Source organism: Onychomys torridus, chromosome 6 (genome assembly GCF_903995425.1).
Source record: "Onychomys torridus chromosome 6, mOncTor1.1, whole genome shotgun sequence".
NCBI lineage: Eukaryota > Metazoa > Chordata > Mammalia > Rodentia > Cricetidae > Onychomys > Onychomys torridus.
Genome location: NC_050448.1, coordinates 130,407,908 through 130,431,915, shown reverse-complemented (window position 1 = coordinate 130,431,915; position 24,008 = coordinate 130,407,908). Strand labels below are relative to the sequence as shown.

Below are 24,008 nucleotides of genomic sequence, written 5' to 3'. Positions count from 1 at the left end.
TTCCTATTTTCTAGCCACCATTTTTGGCTTTGTTCTAGTGGCTGTCTGTTCTCTGACCCCAGATATGTTTATTTTGGGGAACACACAATATTTCAGGGAACACAATACCCACCACACCACATCTTCCCAGAGTGCTTGTGATGGACAAGGGTATGTGTGATGGACCAAGTTTTCCCATTACAGTAATCACACTTCACACAGTTACCTAGACTAAGTATTTTTTTGTTTTTTGCATTTGAGAAACCTGATAAATAATGCTCCCAATGACAAAATGCTGACATTTTGTAGCCACCCTTTGCTAATCTACCAGAGAAAATGGGACACAAAGGCATACATACAAACAAAGGGCACTTTCAGGAATGTCCCCACTTTACACACACACACACACACACACACACACACACACACACACACACCAGGTATAAATAGGAATAATTAATGTTTCCAAGAAAAAGTGAATTTCCATACCATAGAATCCTTCTCCTGAAAGGACTTGGAAAGGCTGGGGGCAATCTTCAGTTTTAAGTGGCCATGGAAGAGGCTAAGCAACTCATTCCAAAGACCAGGTGATTAAGACACAATACCATGCATTAAATTGGGACTAATATTTAACTGCAAATAAAAAGTGATTTAGCTGGGCGGTGGTGGCACATGCCTTTAATTCCAGCACTCAAGAGGCAGAGCCAGGAGGATCTCTGTGAGTTCGAGGCCAGCCTGGTCTCCAAAGCGAGTTCCAGGAAAGAAAGCCGCAAGGTGACATAGAGAAACCCTGTCTCGGAAAAAAAAAAAAAAAAAAAAAAAAAGTGATTTAAACAAATTCAAGTCATCAGGGATCCCCTTCTGGTAATCTTTGGTAAAAGCCAAATATTTGAAAATCATCACTTATTTAAATATAGCTGTGTAGAATATTCAATACCGCCCCTCATTCTCTGTTTGGGACCACAGTTCCTGTGAAAGCAAATCTACCTGAGCTATTTCACCATGGTTACTAACCTACTGACCAGCACCTACAGATCAAGACCAACGGAGGCCAATAGTGGGTTACAAGGAGACCTAAGGTGAGGCACCTGTGTCAGTCTTTCTCCATAACATGCTGGGGAAAAAGACAGCACTATGGGTAAAACCACTCAAAGTAACAGAAATTAGGCACTAATGACGTGATGGTGTCTTGGAAACAACAGAATATGTAAAATAAATATATTTTGATGTTTACTTCCACTATTCAAAACTTAGGTATTTAAGCATTATATTACATATACGTACAATCAACATTGTATATTAAATATTTATAATCTATGCATGGAAAACATACATTCATTAAACTTTGTAAAACATCAGAGGTAAAAGCATAGAAACATTGCAAGAGCAAATGACCACAGGCAAGCTTTGTTTCATCCTTCAAAACCCAAAAGTGGTGGTGAGGAATGGGGAGACGTTGGAGGGGAGAGGAGGAGATGGATTTGACCAAAGAATGAAAGGAAGCTAATGTGGAATGAGTTCTAGAGTGAGTTTAACCCTTTATTTCTGGGCTTTGTAGCTGGGAGCACATTCTTCTTTGTATATATTTTTAATTATTATACAATATATTTTGGTCATATTCTTTCCCCCTCCCCCAGCTCCTCAGTGTCTGACTTCTCTGCATATTGTGTATTTTGTCTTTGAGCTTTGTGAGACACAGATCCTTTCATTCTTTGAATAAATGGCGACACAGAGAGCTGAGCAGCCTCCTATGTGTGCTCTAGCTCCTCCCCCCATGTCCACCAGACCCTTCAGGCTAGCTTGGGCTCAGTAAAATGAAACTGAAGGCTACACGTAAGGAACACACTGGACACCAGTGAAGCCTGCCCCACAGAGAGGAAACCCATGCAAAGTCTTTAGTGTCCTGCAGACACAGCAGATGGAAGCTAACCAGCTGTCATGGAACCTCCTACTCCATTGTGTTCAAGGGAACTTTCTCTTTGCATTTTCTCTGGGGTTCTAGAAAAATCCAGCTTCCTGGGAAGTGCTGCCTCTAGAAACTGCTCAGCTCTGTCTCTCCTTGAGGCACTGGTCTTCTGAACTCTTCAGCTGCTCCTGACTGGGGTCCCTCATCCTGCCTCCTAGTCCCTGTCTCCTCTACAGCCATGCCTGCATGCTGAGAGGTCTGCACTTCCCCTGGCTCTGAGCCCTACACTTCAGGAGGGTTCTGTTCCTGTGTGGTCTCCACAGCCTCTGCAGGTGCCCCTCCCTCTACCAAGGCCACCTTCTCTGTCCGGGATGTCATGTCCTCGGCTGTCATGCTGTCCTCAGCTGCTGTTCCTCCTGGAGCCTCGCCTGCTCTGCTCCAAGTTTCCTTCTGGACATCTGCAAAGGAGGTCACACTGTCCCCAGAAGTTGACATTGACTCTGCCAACACCTCCCTGTGTTCTGAAACTGTTTCTTCAACTCCTCTTCCATGTGGATCCTCCTCATCGTTGACTGTGCCTCCTCCCACAGCCCAGTCCTGCCCTGCCAGGCTGTCAGTCACTGTCCCTGGAGGGTACTTCCTATCCTCACCCCCCTCTTCCTGTGTCTTCTCACCCTCAGCCTCTCCACTGAACACCTCTGCTGCAGTGAGCTTTTCCTCGGGAAGATTCCCACATATCATCACAATGTCCCTTCTTCGCATTTGCAAAGGCCCTTCTACATCCAGTCTCTCTGGTCCCTCAAGGCTGTCTAGCTCCTTGGCAGTGCACTCTTGACCTCTGGCTGTGAAAACACTCTCAGGCACCCGAGCTTTGCCTACTGGCTCAGATCCAGGGGCTCCTAACAACCCCTTTCCATCATGGCCAGGCCACCTCCCCTGCTGCAATGGAGCCCCACTCTCCTGGCCTGGCAGCTCTCCTCCTTTTTTGTGCTCTGTGGCTGTGGCTTCCTTATCTTCCAGTAACTTCCCAAATGGAAGTTTTGCTTCAAACAAGGCGATGGTTCTTTCTTTGGGTGAATCTTCTAGAAGCCTTGTGTCCTCACTCAACTCGGTCGCCCCTGTGGGATTTATTTCCTCAGGATCAACCTCCATCTTGTTGGGGGATGCATGGGCGCCTTCCACAGAGCTTACTCCCTCCACTGTGCCCTCCTCTTCCCCTTTAACTTTTTGCCCTTCTAACTTCTCTTCTGTCTTCAACACGTTGACCCCTGCCACCTCTTCTCTTTCAGATCCAGTTTCTCTCGGGGGTGTTGGGGGCCTCTCAACTTTCTTCCTGCCTCCAGCCACAGTGAACTCCCCAGGGAGCACTACTGTGGGATCCTGTTCCAGGATAGATTCTGTGTCAGCCACAACCCCCTCCCTTGGTGCGTCTGCCCTGCAGAGTTCCTCAGGGTTGCCCTGGACAACCTCTCTGGGGCTTGCCCCTTCTTCTCCTGCTGAGGAACTGGGGAGTGCTTGTGCTTGGAGAACTTCCTTCCCCTCAGTAGCTGCTTTCTCCCCTCCAAGGATTTCCTCTTCAAAACCATCCTCTCTCTCCAGTGCTGTGTCCTCCAGAGGCTCCATGTCCTCTAGCTCTGTGAGAAATCCCTCTTTGCTTTGGTTCCCATCTGGTCCTGGGGAGCCTACCTCGCTCTCAGCCTCCTCCACTTCAGGAGTCCCTGATTCTTTCAGAACTGCTGATTCCCCAGGAGTCTCTGAGTGGAACTCTGAGCTCTCTGTGAGCACTGCCCTCTCCAATACTGGCTCCCTTCTAGAAACTGCCCTTCCTTTCTCCATCACTGTCTGCAGCAACGGCTGCCTGTCAGGGTCCACAGTCCTCTGACTCTCCAGTGCTTGCTCCACATTTAGAAATGCCAAGCTGCCCACTGCTATTTTTCCTGTGGGGCTTAACTGCTCCTCTCCAGACCTTCTAGATCCTTCTGTGTCTGTCTCTGCCTCACTAGTTGTGCTCAGGGGGCGCTCCCCTTTCTCTATAGACTGCTCTGATAATGCTGGCTGCTCTTCTGTAGGGCTCTTCTTCCCTAAGGGGATCTCTGCAATCGCTGCTTTCTCCCTCCGCCCTGCATTGGTGTCAGCATCCTGGGGATGGTGGGCTTCATTTTCCTCCATTCCTGCTTTCTCCCTCAGTCCTGCATTGGTGTCAGCATCCTGGGGATGGTGGGCTTCATTTTCCTCCATTCCTGCTTTCTCCCTCAGCCCTGCATTGGTGTCAGCATCCTGGGGATGGTGGGCTTCATTTTCCTCCATTCCTGCTTTCTCCCTCAGTCCTGCATTGGTGTCAGCATCCTGGGGATGGTGGGCTTCATTTTCCTCCATTCCTGCTTTCTCCCTCAGTCCTGCATTGGTGTCAGCATCCTGGGGATGGTGGGCTTCATTTTCCTCCATTCCTGCTTTCTCCCTCAGCCCTGCATTGGTGTCAGCATCCTCAGACTGGAAACATTCATCTTCCTCCATGGCTGTTTCCTTCTCCAGGGTACACACCTCCTGTGCAGCTTGCTCTGGTTGCTCATCTGAGCTGATGGCTGCTCTTTCCTCCACCACTGAATTTCCATTTGGCCCATAAAAATAAAATGAGAAACAAGGTGACTTTGATCAAAGTGTGTAAAGCAGAAAATACAATATGGAATCTTATGGGATATTTATGAGACTCCGTATGTCATCAAGGGAACACTAAAGTTACATGCCAAACCTTTCTTCAGTTGATAAAATGTTGTTAACTAGCATGGACCATGTTTGGGAAATGCCCTTCTTTCATTATGAAAAGAAATGCTTTCAAATTTAATGGGCATGCTAATATAAAAATTGAACGTTGAGCATGTTGAAATGAGTAAACACAACACTCCTTTTATATTTTACAATCAATAAATTATCTGACATGTAACACACACATACACACACTAGTTTGATTTTAATTATTAAGATTTGAAAAAATTACAACAGAAAAGTATTTGTTTCTCTTAAAACTCATTGTTCCCTACAACATCAAGTGTGTGTCTACTTCAGTGGCCTTTTAGTCACATGGCCTGGCTCAAGAGGTGCCAATCATGTCATATAACTCTCCCAAAACACGAAAGTTACTCTGATTAGATTCAGTCATCAAAAGTATTTATTGCTGAGGTGTGGTATTCTTCACTAAAGATAGCAATTTGTATTCCATGTCAGCTTGCATGCCATCTATGCTCAGAAACTGATTGCCTTTGGCAAAACAGGATCACAGAGCAAGACAGGACCTTCTGGTGTGGGATAGTGTCTAGCACAAACAACACTCCTACTACACTGCTGAAGTATTTCACAAGTTCTGATACAAGACTCTGGAAAATCTGGGTCGTCAGGTCCGCTATGTCTTTGAAAGGCCACTGAACTTCTCAGGACTTACCAAGACCTGCATCCTTCTGAATGATTCATGCAGAATATGTGAAAGCATGTGACAACAAATACCCAAAACTTCTTTAGATTTCCCAGCTGAAGGCTTCTACTCAGAGTGGTAGGAACTTCAGAAATAGTATCTTAATAGTGTTTATTACTTTAATGTTTTATTAAATATTTTTTATTTTATTTATGATTGTGTTTGTGTCTTGTGAATACATTTCACAACAGCACCTGAGGAGGTCACAGGACAACTCTATGGAATCAGTTCTCCCCTTCTACCTACACATGGGTTCCAGGAGTGGAACCCAGTCACAAGACTCTGCATAGGAACTGTCTTTACCCACTGAGGCATCTCTCCACCCCAAGTACTCTAGTATTTTTCATTAATAAAAGTCAGGGCTAGGGATATAGCTTAGTCAATGAGGCATGCTGTGTCCTACAAGGACTTGAGTTCCATCTCCAGACTCCATGATAAGAAAAAAAAAAAAAAATCTCAGGTGTGGTAGTTCATGCCTGTAAACTAGTGCTAGGAATCAGGAGATAGGTGAATCCCTGGGAATTGATGGCCAGTCAACCTTGCTTACTGGGTGAGCTCCAGATTCAGTAAGAGATCCTGTCTCAAAACAAAACAAACAACAACAACAAATAAAACAGGGTGAGAAATGCATTATGAATGACAAGCAAAGATGACCCCTGACCTACATATGCACATGTACACTCAAGCATACATATAGGCACCCACACTCACCAACATGGACATTATGGTAGTTTGAATGAGAATGAATCCCAAAAGCTCATATATTTGAATGCGTGGTCATATGGTTTGATACTTATTGGAATTGCTTGGGAAGGATTAGAAGGTGTAGGCTTGTTAAAGAGGTGTGTCATTGGAGGACAGGATTGGAGATTTCAAAAGATTCACACTATCTCAGTGTTCACTCTCTGCCTCTTACTTGAGGATCAAAATGTGAGGTCTCAGCTGTTCTTGCCACCCTGCCTGTGCTCTGCCACCATACACTCTAACCATCTGAAAGGACAGCCTTGGTAAATGCTTTCCTTTATAAGTCACCTTGGTCATGTTTTCTCTTGCACAGCAATTGAAAGGTAACTAAGTACCAGGGAGTAGGCTGTTGCTATGACAAACCGTGCTGGTTTCGGGAGAAATGTGGAAGACTTTGGGATTTTGAATAGGAAAGTGGTTGGATGCTCTAACGGAACTCAATAGGCCAGCATAGAAGGAACATGGAAGACATTTGTGCCAAGAGCAATGTGGGAGGCCCAACTCAAGAGGTCCCATGGCTAGGTTGGAACAATATTAGCAGCTGAGCTAGAGACCACTCTTGTGATATATTAGCAAAAACTGTGGCTACATTTTGCCCATGCCCTAAAAATGTGGCTGAGGCAAAATTGAAAGACAATGGACTAGTTTAATTGGCAAAGGAGATTTCAAGACAGCCTCACTGGTTGCTCTTATGAAGAGCTACAGTTAAAAGGAGCAAGCAAGACAAAAGAAATAAGAAATGTTCAGTTTGGGGGGAAGGAGGACTAGGTAATGAAGTGTGGTAGCTAAGGCTTGTGCTGAAACAGAGAAGAGTCCTGATGTAAACTGAAATAAAGGGAGGGTACATCAGGGTAAGACCTGCCCAAACAAACCTTTAATTTTTAAAAAAGAAATACCTGAGGAATTCTATGCTCCCACTAAGCAACCACAAAGGAAAGCTTATGTAAATGGAATTCAAGGAAGAAGCCAGGCTCCATCACAAACAGGACCTGAACTTGGCACTGTTGTCCACCTGGTTCGAGCTGTAGAGTCATAAAGGGTGCAGAGTAAAGAGGCTGGAGAATCTTCATCTGCAGTTAGGGAGAGCTGCTGAGCTCAAGCATGTGGCAGGGGAGACCACTGAAGGAAGTTGTGAAAGTGAAGCCTGGATGATGCTGGTGATACCATAGCCATGGGATGTCTGCCAAGGAAGGTAGGAAGGGGAACTATGTTGTGGTCAGAAAAGCGGGAAGGGCTGAGTTTGGAGTTTGGGTCTTGGTTTTGTTATTTCCTCACTGTGCCCCATTCCTCCATTTTGCAATGATAATACATATTCTGTGCCATTGTATATTTGAAGTATTGATTTTAGGTTTTGCTTTTAATGGGGGTTACAATTAAGAGATTGCCTTGAGTCTCTGAAGAGACTTGAACTTTGGACTTTTGAACATTGTAGAAACTGTAAAAGACTATGGGTACTTTAAAATTTGGAATAAATGCATTTTGATTTATGATATGGAGTAGGAAGCGGGGTTTGGTAGTTTGAATGAGAATGCCCCCCTTAGGCTTATATAAACTTGGTCTCTAGTTGGAGGAACTGTTTTGGAAGGATTAAAAATCTTGCCTTGTTGGAGGAGGTGTGCCACTAGTAATGTGCTTCAAGGTTTCATAAGACTTACATCATTCTCAATCTGTCTCTCTCTGCTTCCTCCTTCAGGATCAAGATGTGACCATTTAGCTGTTGCTGTTAACTGTCCCACCATGGGTTCCACCCTCTGAAACCACAAGCCCAGGTAAACAGTTTTCTTTTATAAGTTCCTTGGTGTGATGTCTGTTCTTGACTGTCAACTTGACTACATCTGTTATCAACTAAAATCCGAATGACTGGGCACACCTGTGAGGGCTTTTTTTTTTTCTTAATTGAATCATTTGAAGTGGGAGACCCACTTCTAATCTGGATCATGGAGGTGGGAAGTTAAGCCTTTAATCTAGATCTTTTGAGGTGAGAAAATCTACCTTTAGTCTGGTCATACCTTCCACTGGCAGCCTATATCAAGGACATGAAATAAAGAATCTCTCTCTCTCTCTCTCTCTCTCTCTCTTTCTCTCTCTCTCCTTGTTTGTTCTCACCTTTGCTAGCAAGTTTATTCCTTCAGTGGCATTAGAGCCTACTTCTTTGGGATTCTGGCATATACTAAAGAACAGCTGAGATTTATAGACTGAACCACTGCTGGATTCTTGGACATTCTGTTCATAGGCATCTAATGTTGGATTAGCTAGACCACAGCCTATAAATCATTCTAATAAATCCCTTTTCTATATATAGAGATAAATGCTTTCTATAAATGCTGTTACTTAGAGAACCCTGACTAATACTTGGCCATGGTGTCATGTCACAGCAATATAAAAGTAACCAAGACAGACTTGCATATATATATTCATACAAAAGGATACATTGGTAGACTCTATAAATTGTAACAAATTATTCTACCAGTTTATCATGTAAAGTTATGCAATAAGCAAATAAATTTTCCTCATTTCCTTTGCTCACTTGCATTCTCAAAATATTTTTGCGTTTATTTATTATATTGTGGGGCGTGGTCATTTGCCTATCACAGTGAACACGTGGCGATCAGAGGACATCTTTCCACAGTCAGTTCTGTCCCTCTGCTGCGTGGACTCCAGGGATGGAACCCAGGCCTCCAGGTTCGGCAATGTGAGCCTTTACCCTCTGGACGAAGGCTTGCCCGCACTCTTGGCCAGCTATTTTATACTGTCAGTGACAGTCTAAAAGAACCAAACCTGTTCTTAGCTTTCCCATTGCTCTCTGTGCCCTACAATGCCAGGACTCTACTACAAACATGCCCTTTGCTGTATATATCTCAGTCTCCTGCCAAGTAGCACCACAGACTATTTGGACAATAGGTGATAAGAGCTGGCATGACATTCCCCTTAATACATGTATTTAGAAGATGATTTCTGTTGTCTTCAATCAAGAAGTCAAATTTTAATAATCCAGGCCCAGCAGTGAGGCTAAGGTTGACTTTTATAGGTCTTTTTATGGGCATCAATTAGCAATTTCCAAAATTGTACTTAAGAGCTCTGGAAAGGATATGTAGAGCCAAACTATATGCTCAGATGACATGTAGCAAATTCACTTGAAAAAAGATGTAGCCCATTTCTACTTCACAATAACTGTGACTGACTTAGAACACAGCTATGTTGGGACAAGGAGATAGCACTGGATGTCAAGTTCCCTCTTCTTATCTGTTGCTGTTCAGATTCCTGCATGAAAATGTTATTAAGAAGTCAGTTGTGGAAAACACTTAAATAAAGACATCTGTTTTTCTAACCTGGCCTCTAAATTTATGGATTAATTAAAGAGCATTCACGAAAACAGGGGAATAAAATTGCCTAGTCATCATGTAATGATATAATGTTTAAATTCTAGGAGAAAATGTGTTAATGACACCCAGCTGAGCTGTTATATGAACACAGCACAGAGAAGTCAAACAGAACATTCCCAAAACAAGGGAGAATGGGTAATTGAAGCCTTTCTCAGAAATAGCAGTATGTAAAAGGTGTATTTTTTATGGCAACCTCATGAGCTTTGGGGAAGTGTTTTACTAAAGCAAGTGTGCAGCATTCATGAACAAGGCCACTACATCGCATGCAATAAGCACGTGCCTGGGGGTTCAGACAGACCTGGTGTACCTGTACCTCTCATGTTTGTTAGTTATATGAATTTAGGAAAGGGTACCCCTCTAAGATTTCATGTTTTTATCCACATGGTAGCAGCCATGTTTGACTGGCCGAATTCTTGTAGCAATCGATGGTGTGGCTGTGTGAATGGTCAGGACTGCACATACCTATGAGCCCCTGACTTTCTACTCCTGTCCCACTGCTTACAATGAACTAGACTTTCTTACTGGAGTCTGACCTCAAGAACAGCTAGGGCTACATTGTGTGTTTGGGAGGTCCACCAGAATCCCTCTAAAGAAAAGTCAACTACAAAAGTTCAGTATTTCTCTGCTGTGACTCTATTCACTGCTTCTCCACATGTCACCTGACCCTCTTCGTGCTGCCCAAAGAGGAAAGGAGTCTCTCCTGTGCCTTCTACAGCATCCGTGAAGCTCTCTGATAGTGCTTGATAACTCTTAACACTGGAGATGGGGTAAAGTGATGAGCAAAATGAGTACTCCTCTCTCTCTCTCTCTCTCTCTCTCTCTCTCTCTCTCTCTCTCTCTCTCTCACACACACACACACACACACACACACACACATTCAAATCAAAACAATCTTGAAACAGCATTCATAAGAGGAAGACCACATCACAGATATTGACACTGACCAGATGTATGAGAGTCATATTCACTGACTCGATGTTTAGCTAGCAATCTTGAAGATGAGGTACCAGTCCCATTACACACTGACAACAGTAAATTCTTTCCTATGAAAAGGGTTGAGTTTGTATGAGCCCTTGTAAAACATGGTGTGCTGGGGCTCTTAATGTCTCTTACTTGGTCAGCAAAGGTAAATTCATCTGCTTGGTCAGTTAACTTGAAGTAATATGACCAATCTGAAAATTAGCACCAGGTTTTTGTTATTGTTGTTGTTTTATTTGTATGTTTTGCTTTGTTTTTTATCTTAAACATCAATGTTTTTATTATTTTTTCTTTTGTTTTTTTCAAGACAGGGTTTTTCTGTGGAGCTTTGGAAACTGTCCTGGAACTTACTCTGTAGACCAGGCTGGCTCACAGAGATCTACCTGCCTCTGCCTCCCTAGTGCTGGAATTAAAAGTGATCGCCACCACTACTTGGTCACACCAATGTATTTTTATTTAAAAACAGCATTTATAGCTAATATCGGTTTCAAAGCTTCTCTTCAGGCCTCTGGGTCACTTCCTGCCATCATATCCCATATTCATTACATGAGAATCAAATAAAAAAGAATGGACTAAAGGATCAAACAAGGACTGGAAGATGAAAGACAGAGACAGGGCAGCATTGGTGGAGGACTCCACTTTACCTCTTCACCCTTACCTCTGCCCAGGCTGACCTCCAGCTTTCTCGTGGATGTCACCCCATCCTCTGTGGTGCTGAGTCCAGCTGCTGTGTGGGAGCGGTAGTGTTCAGGTGATTGGGCTTCACCTGTTACCTGTCCAACTGATTAGAGAGCACATAAAACATCAAAAAGCATAAGACAGGCCACGGAGACATCAGCATTTCACACCATTCAAGTAAGGAGGGGTGGATTTAATTTAAACAAATTCACATTAAAATGTGACTTTCTTCTAAAAATACACAAAGATGAAACAACTTCCAAGCTATGATTTTTGAAAGGAAGACACAGCTCACCATAGTTAATGACAAAGTGAGGAGACCCATGCAAAGAAACATTTCCATTAAAATAAGACAAAAGCCAGAAGCAATGGCAGTTGCCAAGTGTGCAAGCGATGGACGCGTGACTGGAGAAGCAGCTGAGTTGCCTTTCGCTTTCTAGAAATGTGTATTCTTCCTTCTATGACACCAATCATTACTGCTCTTTTACATAACCTACTTATGCTAACTCACCCTGAGTGATTCATCCATTAGTAGATTTAATGATTTGACCTCAGTGACCACATGCACAGCAGCTGTCACGGAATTCCTGTCAGTTTGACAGTATACATCCTCACACAAATTCCTATTGTATAATGCTGCCTACTACCAAAGACCTCAGAGGCACAGAGGTCCAGGTTCAAGTCCTATCTTCCATGCTGTTTCCTCAGTTTACATATCTGTCAAAAGAGATAAGGACTCAAATGTATCAAGAGGATTAAATGAAGTAATGTATACAGAGCACGAGAGCTTCCCTGTACCAGCAAGTGCCTGTGAACTTAACAGGAATAGCTACTGCTGCATGGTGGGGGTGATAATGAGCATTTCACATGTTTGTCATTGACATCCAAGCTGCGGTAAACTGTAAAGTCAATTACATTTGTCTTTGCATCTGACAACTCCTTCTTCCTCACTGCTGGTCATCCGATGGCCTGTGTCTAACTTCATAATCCTACAACTACACATCACCCTGTAGTCAACAGAAGGTCCATCAGTAACATGAGCCTGAGATCTGCCTTCAGGAGTGAAGACACAGTGTATCAGTCTCCTGTCTCCCACTCTGCTTCCACACCTCTTCCACACCTCTTCTTCCTCACCTTCTGACATTATGATCCAAGCTAATCCAAGGACTATACTTTGAGAAAAACCACTATAACTCCATCTCTAATAAACTTCTGAGAGGTAACTAGTGGTTTGGGAAGAAATACTGTGCTCTCTACAGGTGGATCTCAGTGGGGAAAATGGTAAATACTGAGACAAACATGGAAATGAAGAGGACCATCATATAGCTCAGATACATGGTTTATTCTTTTGTGTGACATCATGTTTCTTCATTCCTCCAATGCACAAACTGAAACATTTACTTACAACACTACAGTTTGGAGATGACATCACCTCATGACAACTCTGTTACAGTTGGATGTGTTACTGAGTCAGTGTAGGACATTTATGAATATCGGACAGGGAACTCACATATCATTTTGTCTACTATGATAATGTCATCATAATGTGGTATATTTAAAGTTTAAACAAGCAATGGTTTTGGGATGTGAATAAAACAGTTTGGTTGACTGAGCAATGGCAATCACCAGGACGTTAGGGTGGGGGGTAGAGATTGACTCAGCAACATTTCTGCAGTCCCAGCAGACATCTGGGTTTGTCTTAAGTGCCAAACGCTGCAAGGAAACGAGGCCTTTACTAAACCAAGCAGAACTCCAACAGATAAATACCACAAGTTCTTTCTCTCACGTGTGGGGTCTAGATGCAAACTCACATATGTGTGTAGATAGGAAAGTGGATGGTGACTTGGGGTAGAAGGAAGGGGCCTCAAGGGATGGGAAAGGCTGAAAAGATGGGGTCATGGGAGAGGCATGACACAAGAGAAGGATGACTTTGTGAGGAAGAAAGGGACCAGTAAGAAGAGGGGAGTATAGAGGAATGGAGGGCTGTGGGTTATCCAGAAAAAAGTATGTGTTACCTATGGATATGACTATCATAATTAAATCATTGCAGTGAGTGTTAGCCAAAAATTTTAAAGAAATGTGGCTTACAATAATAATAATAATAATAATTAAACAGTAGCCACTGAAGAAACACTAGCCTAAGCAGCCATGCGTCAATCTGACCATGATGACTCACTCCAAATCAATGGCAAGGCTTCTTTAGTGAGCCAGGGCTGTGGCCACCACCCAGCCCATCTGCTGATTCACCCTGGAGGATGTGGCTGTGGAGCAGATGGAGGTCCCTGGAGTCACGAGTGGCCAGTCACAGTTCAGCAAGAATGAGCTTCTGGCCAAAGTGCTGAGAACACAGCAGATCTTTGCCCAGAGAAGGACTCACTAGGCAGTTTCCTCAGATGTCCTTCTGATGCTGAAAGTTGAAAGCAAGAACTCGGCCAGGTCTATCTGTTACTGTTTTCCACCCATAGTGAAAGAGGGCTGTGCCTGCCCGGACTCCTGTGTCACCCATGTGGCCGGCCACCTTGTTTCTACTGTCTACCCTCTACCCTGTCCATTAGCCTTCTGTAAAGGCGAACACAAAAGGCCACAGGAATCGTCAGTTCTCCCAGGATTCACAAAAAATGAATAGTTTCATATAGGGAATTTCTTAGAAAACCACCCCAATGATGTAGGGAACCTCATAATAGTGTTCAAAATACTACAACTCTGTGTTCCAATGTTAGTTTTCTATTATTAAAACAAATGCATTTTCCAGTAACATTTGCCATACTTCCCTAAACATAAAAGTGGTATAAAGCCATCATCTAAAGCTAGAAAAGATAGGAAAGTAAGAAAAAAACAAGCACCGCCCATAGTACTGGGACTCTGAACTACTAACTGATATTTCAGTGAATCCCGAGAGGCTTCATGTACTTTGTGTTTATTTTAGGGACCTTCTCACATCTCACTTTGTCAAGTTGGCAACATATTCTTTTTCTCCACTCAACAGGTAAAGAGGGTCTTTCAGTGCCTATAGAGTAGTGGTTCTCAACCTTCCTGACGCTGTGGCACTTTAATACAGTTCCTCATGTTGTGGTGACCCCCCCCCACCCATAAAATTATTTTCATTGTAACTTCATAACTGTAATTTTGCTACTGTTATGAATTGTAATGGAAATATCTGATATATATGATGTCTGATACTCTACCCTTTGAAAGGATCATTTAACACCAAGGAGTCATGACCCACAGGTTGAGAACAACTAATATAGAAGCTTCGACTAAAGATTCAGGCTGAGAATGTAGTTCAGTGATAGAATGCATGCCTAGCATGTTCCAGAACTAGGGCTAGATCCCCAGCACCACACAACCACACACACACACACACACACACACACACACACCACATATGCAAAATTAATATGACTAATGTCTAATTTATGTAGCTAATGAATTACAACCATTGTTTAATGAATTGTGAATTTCCTGCTACATGGTGACTGGGTTTGTCATATTGGTTTTTTAGAATTTTTTTTTTCGTTAAGAACTGTTTTCTTTCTGCTTCTGTTGTATGGAACAATTTAAAGAGTATTGGTATTAAGTCTTCTTTGAAGATCTGGTAGAATTCTGCAGTGAAACCATCAGGTCCAGGGCTTTTTTTGGTTGGGAGACTTTTAATGACTGACTCTATTTCCTTAGGGGTTATTGGACTATTTAAATGGTTTATCTGGTCTTGATTTAACTTAGGTATGTGGTACCTATGCAGAAAATTATCCATTTCTTTTAGATTTTCCAGTTTTGTGGAGTAGAGGTTTTTGAAATATGACCTGATGATTCTCTGGATTTCCTCATTGTCTGTTGTTATGTCCCCCTTTTCATTTCTGATTTTGTTAATTTGGATGCTCTCTCTCTGTCTTTTGGTTAGTTTGGATAAGGACTTGTCTATCTTGTTGATCTTCTCAAAGAACCAACTCTTTGTTTCATTAATCCTTTGTATTGTTCTCTTTATTTCTATTTTATTGATTTCAGCTCTCAATTTGATAATTTCCTGGCGTCTGTTCCTCCTGGGAGACTTTGCTTCTTCCTGTGCAAGGGGTTTCATGTGTGCTGTCAAGTCACTAGCGTGAGATTTCTCCAGCTTCTTTATGTGGGCATTCAGTGCTATGAATTTGCCTCTTAGCACTGCTTTCATAGTGTCCCATACGTTTGGGTATGTGGTGTATTCATTTTCCTTGATCTCTAGGAAGTCTTTAATTTCTTTCTTATTTCTTCCTTAACCCATTGGTGATTCAGGTGAGCATTATTCAGTTTCCATGAGATTGTAGGATTTCTGTAGTTTTTTCTGTTGTTGAAATCTAACTTTAAACCATGGTGGTCCAACAGAATACAGGAGGTTATTCCAAATGTTTTGTATCTGTTGAGATTTGCTTTGTGGCCAAGTATGTGGTCGATTTTAGAGAAGGTTCCATGGGGTGCTGAGAAGAAGGTATATTCTTTTTTGTTTGGGTGGACTGTTCTGTCTTGGGCATATACCCAAGGAATGCTCAATCATACCACAAGGGCATTTGCTCAGCTATGTTCATATCAGCTTTGTTTGTAATAGCCAGAACCTGGAAACAATCTACATGCCCTTCAACTGAAGAATGGATAAAAAAAATATATATGGTACATATACACAATGGAGTACTACTCAGCAGAGAAAAACAATGACATCATAAGGTTTGCAGGCAAATGGATGGATCTAGAAAAAATCATCCTGAGTGAGGTAACCCAGACTCAGAAGGACAAACACGGTATGTACTCACTCATAGGAGGATACTAGATGTAAAACAAAGATGACTAGACTGCTATGCAACTCCAGGGAGGCTACCTAGAAAACGGGACCTTAGGAAAGTCCCAAGGATCACCCAATGACAGAGAAATGGATAAGATCTACATGAACAACCTGGATGACAGTGGGAGTAATGAAGGGCAAGATTTGAGGGAAAGAAAGCTTAGGGGAGCAGGAGATCCCAGCTGGATCAAGAACAGAAAGGGAGAACGAGGAATAACAGACCATGATAAATGAAGACCACATGAGAACAGGAATAGGCAGAGTGCTGGAGAGGTCCCCAGAAATCCACAATGATACATCCTCTGTAGACTGCTGGCAATGGTTGAGAGAAAGCCTGATCTGACCTAGTCTGGTGATCAGATGGCTAAACACCCTAACAGTCGTGCTGGAACTCTCATCCAATAACTGATGGAAGTGGATGCAGAGATCCTCAGCCAGACCCCAGGTGGAGCTCCAGGTATCCAACTGTCGAGAAAGAGAAGGGTCTGCAAGAGCATGAATTGTTGAGACCAAGATTGGAAAAAGCACAGGGACAAATAGCCAAACGAAAGGAAGCACATGAATTATGAACCAAAGGCTGTGGAGCCCCCAGCTGGATCAGGCCCTCTGGATAAGTGAGATAATTGAATAGCTTGATCTGTTTGGGAGGCACCCAGGGACCTGGACCTGTCCTTAGTGCATGAGCTGGCTGTTTGGAACCTTGGGCTTACACAGGGACACTTTGCTCAGCCTGGAAGGAGGTGACAGGACCTGCCTGTACTGAATCCACCAGGTTTAAATGAATCCCCAGGGGTGCCTTGATCCTGGAGGACATGGGAATGGAGGGGAGGGGCTAGGGGGAAGGTGGGGGCGGGAGTGGGGAGGACAGGGGAACCCATGGCTGATGTATAAAATTTAAAACACATAATAATAAAGAAAAAAAAGAACTGTTTTCTTCTTAAAAATATCAACTATTAAACATACAAGGCAAAGCTTTCTCCAGTTTCCTTTGCTAGAGTGATTACTGATACATTGCTGTTGCTAATACTCTAAATAATTTCTAATTACTTGGTACTAGCTCCTATAAATTTTTTGAGTTCCAAATTATCATCTCCACGATTTAGAGGCATACTACATAAAGCTGAGGACGTAAACTGGTAAGTTTTCCAGCACCCTTTATTTAATTTTTACTTCCTTAGAGTGATTTCTTACTTATCCCAAATTTTTATTCAGTCAAGACACACTGTATTTTCCATTCTCACACACTCCTGGAAGTAGTGTTATAGGATTTTTTTTTTTGCGTATTTGTTATGTATTACTTAGCAATTTTTCACTATTGCTTGAGTGGAGTCATTATGTGAGGCTACAGTTTGAAATATTTCATCTTTAAAATAGTATTTTCTTGTTCTAATAGCATAATCAATAATTAAGGAATGAAATTTTTCTTTGATACAAGAACTATTTGATAACTTCCTTTAAGTTTCTTATCCATTATGAGAGCATATTATCCTGTCACCATTATCATAGGCTCTGAACTCCAAAACTCGTACTCTGTGCTCCTAGGGAAAGGGCACGTAAGCACTCAGTGAGCCAGCCTTCTAAATCATATTGATGTCTTTTACATCATTATCTACTGGGGAAGAATGACAGTTTTATTTATACAAAAATGTGTGTTATTTGTGTGTTTTCATTTAAAAGAGTGTGGAAGCTTGATGCCCTTAACTTCCCATAGGAACTGCATAACTGCCTCCTTCTCAGAAGGTTAAGATTAGTAGTTATCAATTCTAAATCATGGACCCAAGCGCTACATGGAAAGGAAGAGGAGACAAGGCTCTGGCCCTCTTGGCAGAGAGGCCACCCTATGTGCTGGCGCTGGCCTGTTCCACAGGCTCCAACCTTGCTCAGATGCTTGCTCGCCCAGGGCTGTTGTGAAGGGTTCTGGTTTCCCCACAGCTCTGTAAAACCTTCCAAGTGTGATCCTTTATGGTATTTCTGATTCCAAACAGGACCAAGGGAGGAAACACAGAGCACCAAAGCCCAGATCGTCAATTGCACTGGTGTTCCGAGTTTTTCTGATTATCCTCTTCTTCGAAGCCAGCAGAGAAACTAGGGACATGCTGCGAAAAGCCGAGCACTGGTGGAAATAAACCAGACTGTGAGATGCCAAGACTCAGGCTCTTGCAAGGAGTATACAAACAGAACACACCTGGATGCCTGGGTCATAAACACTTACAAATAAAAACAGTTTCAATCATTTCAAAGCACTGTCTGTCCATATGGCTTAAATGAGTAAGTTCCTTATCATAAACTTAGATTCTAAGAAAGGTATTTAGAATGATGCAATAAAGGATGTAATTTTGCCAACTACACAAAAATCCAGGAGGCCATGTTTACTTTTGTGATTTTTTTTAAAAATAAATTTTTCTGCATTCATTATCACCCAGCTCAGATAAAAAGAAAAATCTATAGAGAAACAGGAAGTGAACAGGGATTCATTCAAGAGCCTCCACTTACTGTGCAGTATGGGGCTTTTAGGGACTTTGATTGTTTTCTTTTGTGAAGTAACAAGTATTTTGTGGCCAACAGGTTCTGAGGAGGAATTTGGGCAGTGCGAAGTGAGATGCCTCACACACAAACTAAAAACACTGTTGAAGCCACAAACCTTCAGTGTCAGCCTGTCCATCTCACACTAACTTTAGTTCTCATGATTACTTCTCCTTTCCACAATTTCAGAACTCAAAATGCAAGTGCCTCAGCTTGTAGCCCATGGCATCTTTTACATTCTTCATCTGTTTTCTCAAGGACAGACAGTTCATCCCTTCTCCTCTGCTAGAGCTGAAACAAAATGAACCGACCCCATCTTAATATGCTACAAATGCCGAGTTGCTCCGTGGCAGAGGTAAATGATGCCAAGGGTTGTGTCTGAAATTCTAATCCATAAAAACCCATGAAAACAGAGTAAAGACATATTCAAGTTCATTCTAAGCCCACAGTCACCTTGAGAGTATCTTTGTGCCTTGATCATTCTTTGTAGACTATCAATTCTCTTCTCCACAACTCACCATGACAGATTCACAGCTAACCTCATCTGCCTCCACAGTGAAGATGTCCGGGTGTTACCTGTGACATTGAAGCATGGCCCACACAATCTAGAATCAATTACAAGCTCAGGACCACAGCTGTTCAAGGACAAATTCTCTCCTCCCTAAAGTAGCGTGAGTCATCTTTCTCAAACTTCCAGATCATATCATCTATCCATGCTAAAATTTCCAATGGAAATACTTCCCATAGCAGAGTAAGTACTTGACAGTGGTCTGTAAATCTGCCTCCCCTCCCTTCCCTCTCCTCCCCTTTCCCTATCCCTGTTTCCCTCCTCATTCCTCTGTGCCCTCCCTTCCACCCTACTCCATTCTACTAGCCTCCTTCCCAAACTCTGTTCACAGCTCCTCCCCAGCACAGGGCTGTGGCTCCTAACTGTCCCTTAGATCTCTTGCAGGTGACAGCATGGCTGATCTCTGTCCTTTCCCCATGTCTCTGCTCAAATGGACCATCAGAAGCCAGCCCCCCAAAGATACCCCTTAAACAATCCTTATGCCCCCTTATTATCATGCCAGGTAACCCATCCATCTGTTAAATGTATTTCCTCCCTATCACAAACTTTGTATAGTCAAGGACTTTGATGTATTCACACAAAGAACAGTGTTTGACACAAAGCATGTGCCGAATGCACTGTAGCAGAAGGAATCTACTAGAACAGACAACTGACTACTTCTACATAAAGCAGCAGAAGGACTCTACTGGAACAGACAACTAAATAAGTCCACATTCACTCAGACTTTGTAATTAGACCTCAGCTCAGCTCAGATTTGTCTGCTCTCATTCAGACCTGCTTTACCCTATGCACATAACAACAAATCACATTTTACTTTAGTTATATACCCATACTTAGGTTTAAATTAAACCTAAATTGACTATTCTTAATTGCACATAAAAATATGGAATGAAGTTGCAGATACACGTCATTGGTAGAGCACTTGGCTAGCAGATTCAAAGGTCTGGGTTCAGTCCCAGCTTCTCTTTTCTCTTCTCTTCTCTTCTCCTCTCCTCCTCTCCTCTCCTCTCCTCTCCTCTCCTCTCCTCTCCTCTCCTCTCCTCTCCTCTCCTTTCTTCTTCTTCTTCTTCTTCTTCTTCTTCTTCTTCTTCTTCTTCTCTCTCTCTCTCTCTCTCTCTCTCTCTCTCTCTCTCTCTCTCTCTCTCATACACACACACTCACACCAGAAATTACTTCTATATGTCTTTTAAATTGTAATTAACAGAAAACACTACTCTTCCATTATTTTATGTTCAGAAACTGTAAATATATCTCTATAAAATGTCTAGAACCACTGGGGGGGTGGTGATGGCACACACCTTTAATCCCAGCACTCGGGAGGCAGAGGCAGGCAGATCTCTGTGAGTTCAAGGCCAGCCTGGGCTACCAAGTGAGTTCCAGGAAAGGCACAAAGCTACACAGAGAAACCCTGTCTCAGAAAAAAAAAGTGTTTAGAATCATGATTGTTTAGCCATGGTCACATGTATGAGGAAGATAGGAAGCTGAACAGTGTAAGCTTTTACTGGCACCCGGTCCTTTTCCCTGTAATATTAAAATTTTGAGCCAATTGTTGTAAGTGAGAAAAAAAAACTATCAAGGCCCACAAAAATATGTAACTTTTGACAAAGTAATTATAGCTTTTATAACCTATCTTGAGGAAAATTTGTGAATTTGAAATAAGTTAGGTAGTCAAACTCTAAAGTACTGCTAATCATAATGAGAATAAAAAATGTGTCATGATGAAAATGGAAAAATATAAACATCCAGCAGTAGGGAATTGATTAGCTTCCGAGGAAACCCCAGGATGGAATACATGGACATTAAGGATGCTCTTTAAGGCCACAAAGAAATGCTTATAGGGTCATATTAAAGTATGAGGCAGATCATGCTTTACAAAAGCTTTATAAATTTACAATTAACTGTAAAATGTCAGTTTGAACATTGAAAGACTGACCAAAAAATGAAAGTGATTTTTCATGTAATAAATGCATGAGTAATTTTACACTACCTTTCTCTAGTTTATAGATGTTATCCCATATGTATTTATAGAGATATTAATGAAAAAATAAACATCCTAGCAATTAAACTTATCTCATGTATTAAAGCTTGACAAAGATTAAAGTCTTATCCCTTGCCTTCTAGTGTCAAACCTATATTAATAAAAATATTATAAAAATATGAAATTGGGGGTATCAACTACAATGTTTCCCAATGTAAAAATGGCGATCTTACCAAAAGCAATCTACAGATTCAATGCAATCCCCATCAAATCACCAACACAATTCTTCACAGACCTGGAAAGAATAATACTCAACTTCATATGGAAAAACAAAAAACCCAGGATAGCCAAAAGAATCCTGTACAATAAAACAACCTCTAGAGGCATCATGATCCCCAACCTCAAGCTCTACTATAGAGCTACCATAATAAAAAAAACAGCTTGGTACTGGCATAAAAACCAACATGTGAACCAATGGAATCAAATTGAAGACCCAATATCTGGAGCACTTTGTCTTGGGTCCCTACCTTCAGACTTGCATCCAGCCTTAAAATCTTTATCAAGCATATTCTTCAAGAAAGCTTGCTTTCTTTTTTAAATAAATTTTGAGAATACAATGTAATTACATCATTCCCTCCTTCCCTTTCCTCTCTCCAAGCACCTCCCTTGGATTTCCCTTGCTTTCCTTCAAAGTTATGGCCTCTTTTTTTTAATTGGTGTGTGTGTGTGTGTGTATGTGTGTGTGTCATATATATATAACTAAATATGTAAATACAGCCTGCTCAGTGCATACAATGTTACTTGTATTTGTCTTCAAGACTGATCATTTGGTGTTGGACAATCAATTGGTATGCTCCTCCCTGAGATAAACTATTTCCCCAACTCCCAGCATTCCTTAATTCCCTGTAGCTCTTTGTCTGGGGTTGAGGCCTGAAGAGCTTTCTCCCTCCACATTAGCTTGTCTACTATTACTATCCTAGTTCAGGTCACGTTTAGCAGCCATATCAAAGTGATCATAGCCACATGGGACTTGTCTTACTTTGAAATTCCATCTCATCACATCCCTTCTGCAATTTTAGATATAATTAGTGACATCAGTCCAGTTGTCAAGCTGTCTAACACTTTCTGGGAGGAGCTCCATTACATTCGTCTTGACGATACTGCCATGACATACTACAAGGTTACATAAACAGTTCAACAGACAGGTATTTGTTCAATATCCTGTAGTCCTAGATATAGGCCTGACTAGTTTAAAAATAGCTTCTAGAGATCTAACACGTATAGCGATTAAAAGCACTCCAAGTTTTTTAAACATAGTTGGAATTCATAATATTAAAATGTGAAACAAAGTTAAGTGGGAGCCCAGCCAAATGCCTGCTGCACTGCCAGGGAGGCAGACGAGAGTTTGGTGGGGCTGGAGGCCTGGCAGAGTGCAGGGTGCTCTTTGAGAAGCTGCTGTCAGGGAAACACAATCCACCAGCCACAGCCTGAGCTCTGTCCGTTCCTGTTTCTCCAAGGTGACAGAAGCCTCCGACCTTTCACATGTCTGTGCTCCTGGGGCACCTTGTCCCACACCCTAAACTTCTCTTGTCAAACAGGACACACCCTGGAAACCCAGCCATCATGAGAGAGCTGGTGTCAGAGGATAGTTCAAAGTGAAGATTGAAACATCTTGGGGAATTTCAACATTTTCATCTAAATCTGTTTAGTGACAGGAGGACAATGGAAGTCTCTAGAAACTCTGGGGCCACTCCTCCTGACCCGATTCTGGGACAGCCCCTTGGATGTACAGTCCTTGGCAACACAATTTTCTTAAGAAATAGCTGCTTCCCCTGGAGAGATGAGATGGCAGTGGTATGATGCAGTAAGTTCACATCCAACATACAACCATGCATAAGACATGCTAAGCACCATCCACATGAGCTGTACATATACAAATGTATCTATGACTCAGAATTAACAGCGATGTTAGCATAGACCTCTAAGAAGCCAGACATATCTTTGACTTCACACATGCATGGTGTTTATTTGACTTTTGAGATAGAATTACCATAGGAAGGAATTTACAGAAAATAGGAAACAGGCTATGTAAGAATGATCAAGTCATTTTTAAAATGTAGGAGAAGGAAAACAGCAAGCTGAAAATACACATGAAATTCTGTGACAAGAAGAAAGGGAAATATAGAATTCTTCCAGAATCATCCAGACTGATTGCCCAGCTCTGGCAGTCGCAATGACCAAATCAGTTTCCATGCACAGGTATGTGAGCGCATCACCTCACTGGCTGTACTTACCCTCTTCTTCCAGCCCAGGGAGGCCTGCTTTTCTGTCCTCCACCACAGTTGTGCCTCCTACCTGGAAGTGACTTTTAGCCTTTGCCTCTGGAGAAACAGACTGCCTAGACGTCTTGGCTTCTATAATCTCTTGGGTTCCCTCTGTTGGCTCTTCCTCAGTATCATGTGTATATCTAACCTCTGTCAATGGAGAGCCGCTATCCACATCTACTTTTGTCATTTCTTGCTCTTCAATCTCAGCTTCCAAGGACTCTTCGACTGGAAAGTGGAATTTTCTTTGGTCATCATTTTCCTGTAGGTCATGAGAAGAGGAATTTGTGGAACTTCCCCCTGTACTGTTTCCAGAGTGGTCTTCTGCACACAGCTCCGTAGATTCGTCTTCACTGTCACTAGAATACAGGTGACTTCTAGATGAGATCGATGAAAGGGTCTTAGTATCTGCAAAAATAAAAGTGATAACATCTTTGTTATATCCTAAATTTATCAGCTGATATGGAACCATATTGGGAAAAAATAATATTAAATCTTTAATAAATATACTTTAGGGGAAATTGTTCCCTCGGTATATTCTATATTATTGTCCTGATAAATAAGAACTGATATAAAAACTAATAAGATTTTTTGTTTTGGCTTGGTTTTTATTTATTTTTTATTTTTTGTTGTTGTTGTTGTTTTATTTTGTCTTGTTATTTTGAGACAGA

General features: G+C 42.1%; 1 protein-coding gene across 4 annotated transcripts in view; it reads right to left on the bottom strand.

Annotated features, from left to right (window-relative positions):
• Positions 1-812: 812 nt before the first annotated feature.
• Erich3 (glutamate rich 3) overlaps positions 813-24,008 on the bottom strand; it is a 115,987-nt gene continuing 92,791 nt past the window's right edge. For 3 of the 4 annotated variants that reach the window (XM_036190971.1, XM_036190974.1, XM_036190972.1), the window contains 3 exons: positions 23,308-23,745; positions 11,115-11,237; positions 813-4,485 (listed from right to left, as the gene is read on the bottom strand). In XM_036190971.1, coding sequence (XP_036046864.1) covers positions 2,168-4,485; positions 11,115-11,237; positions 23,308-23,745 — 2,879 coding nt within the window. In that variant the 3' untranslated portion in view covers positions 813-2,167. The remainder of the gene's footprint in view (positions 4,486-11,114; positions 11,238-23,307; positions 23,746-24,008) is intronic. The other variant, XM_036190973.1, reaches the window with a different exon arrangement.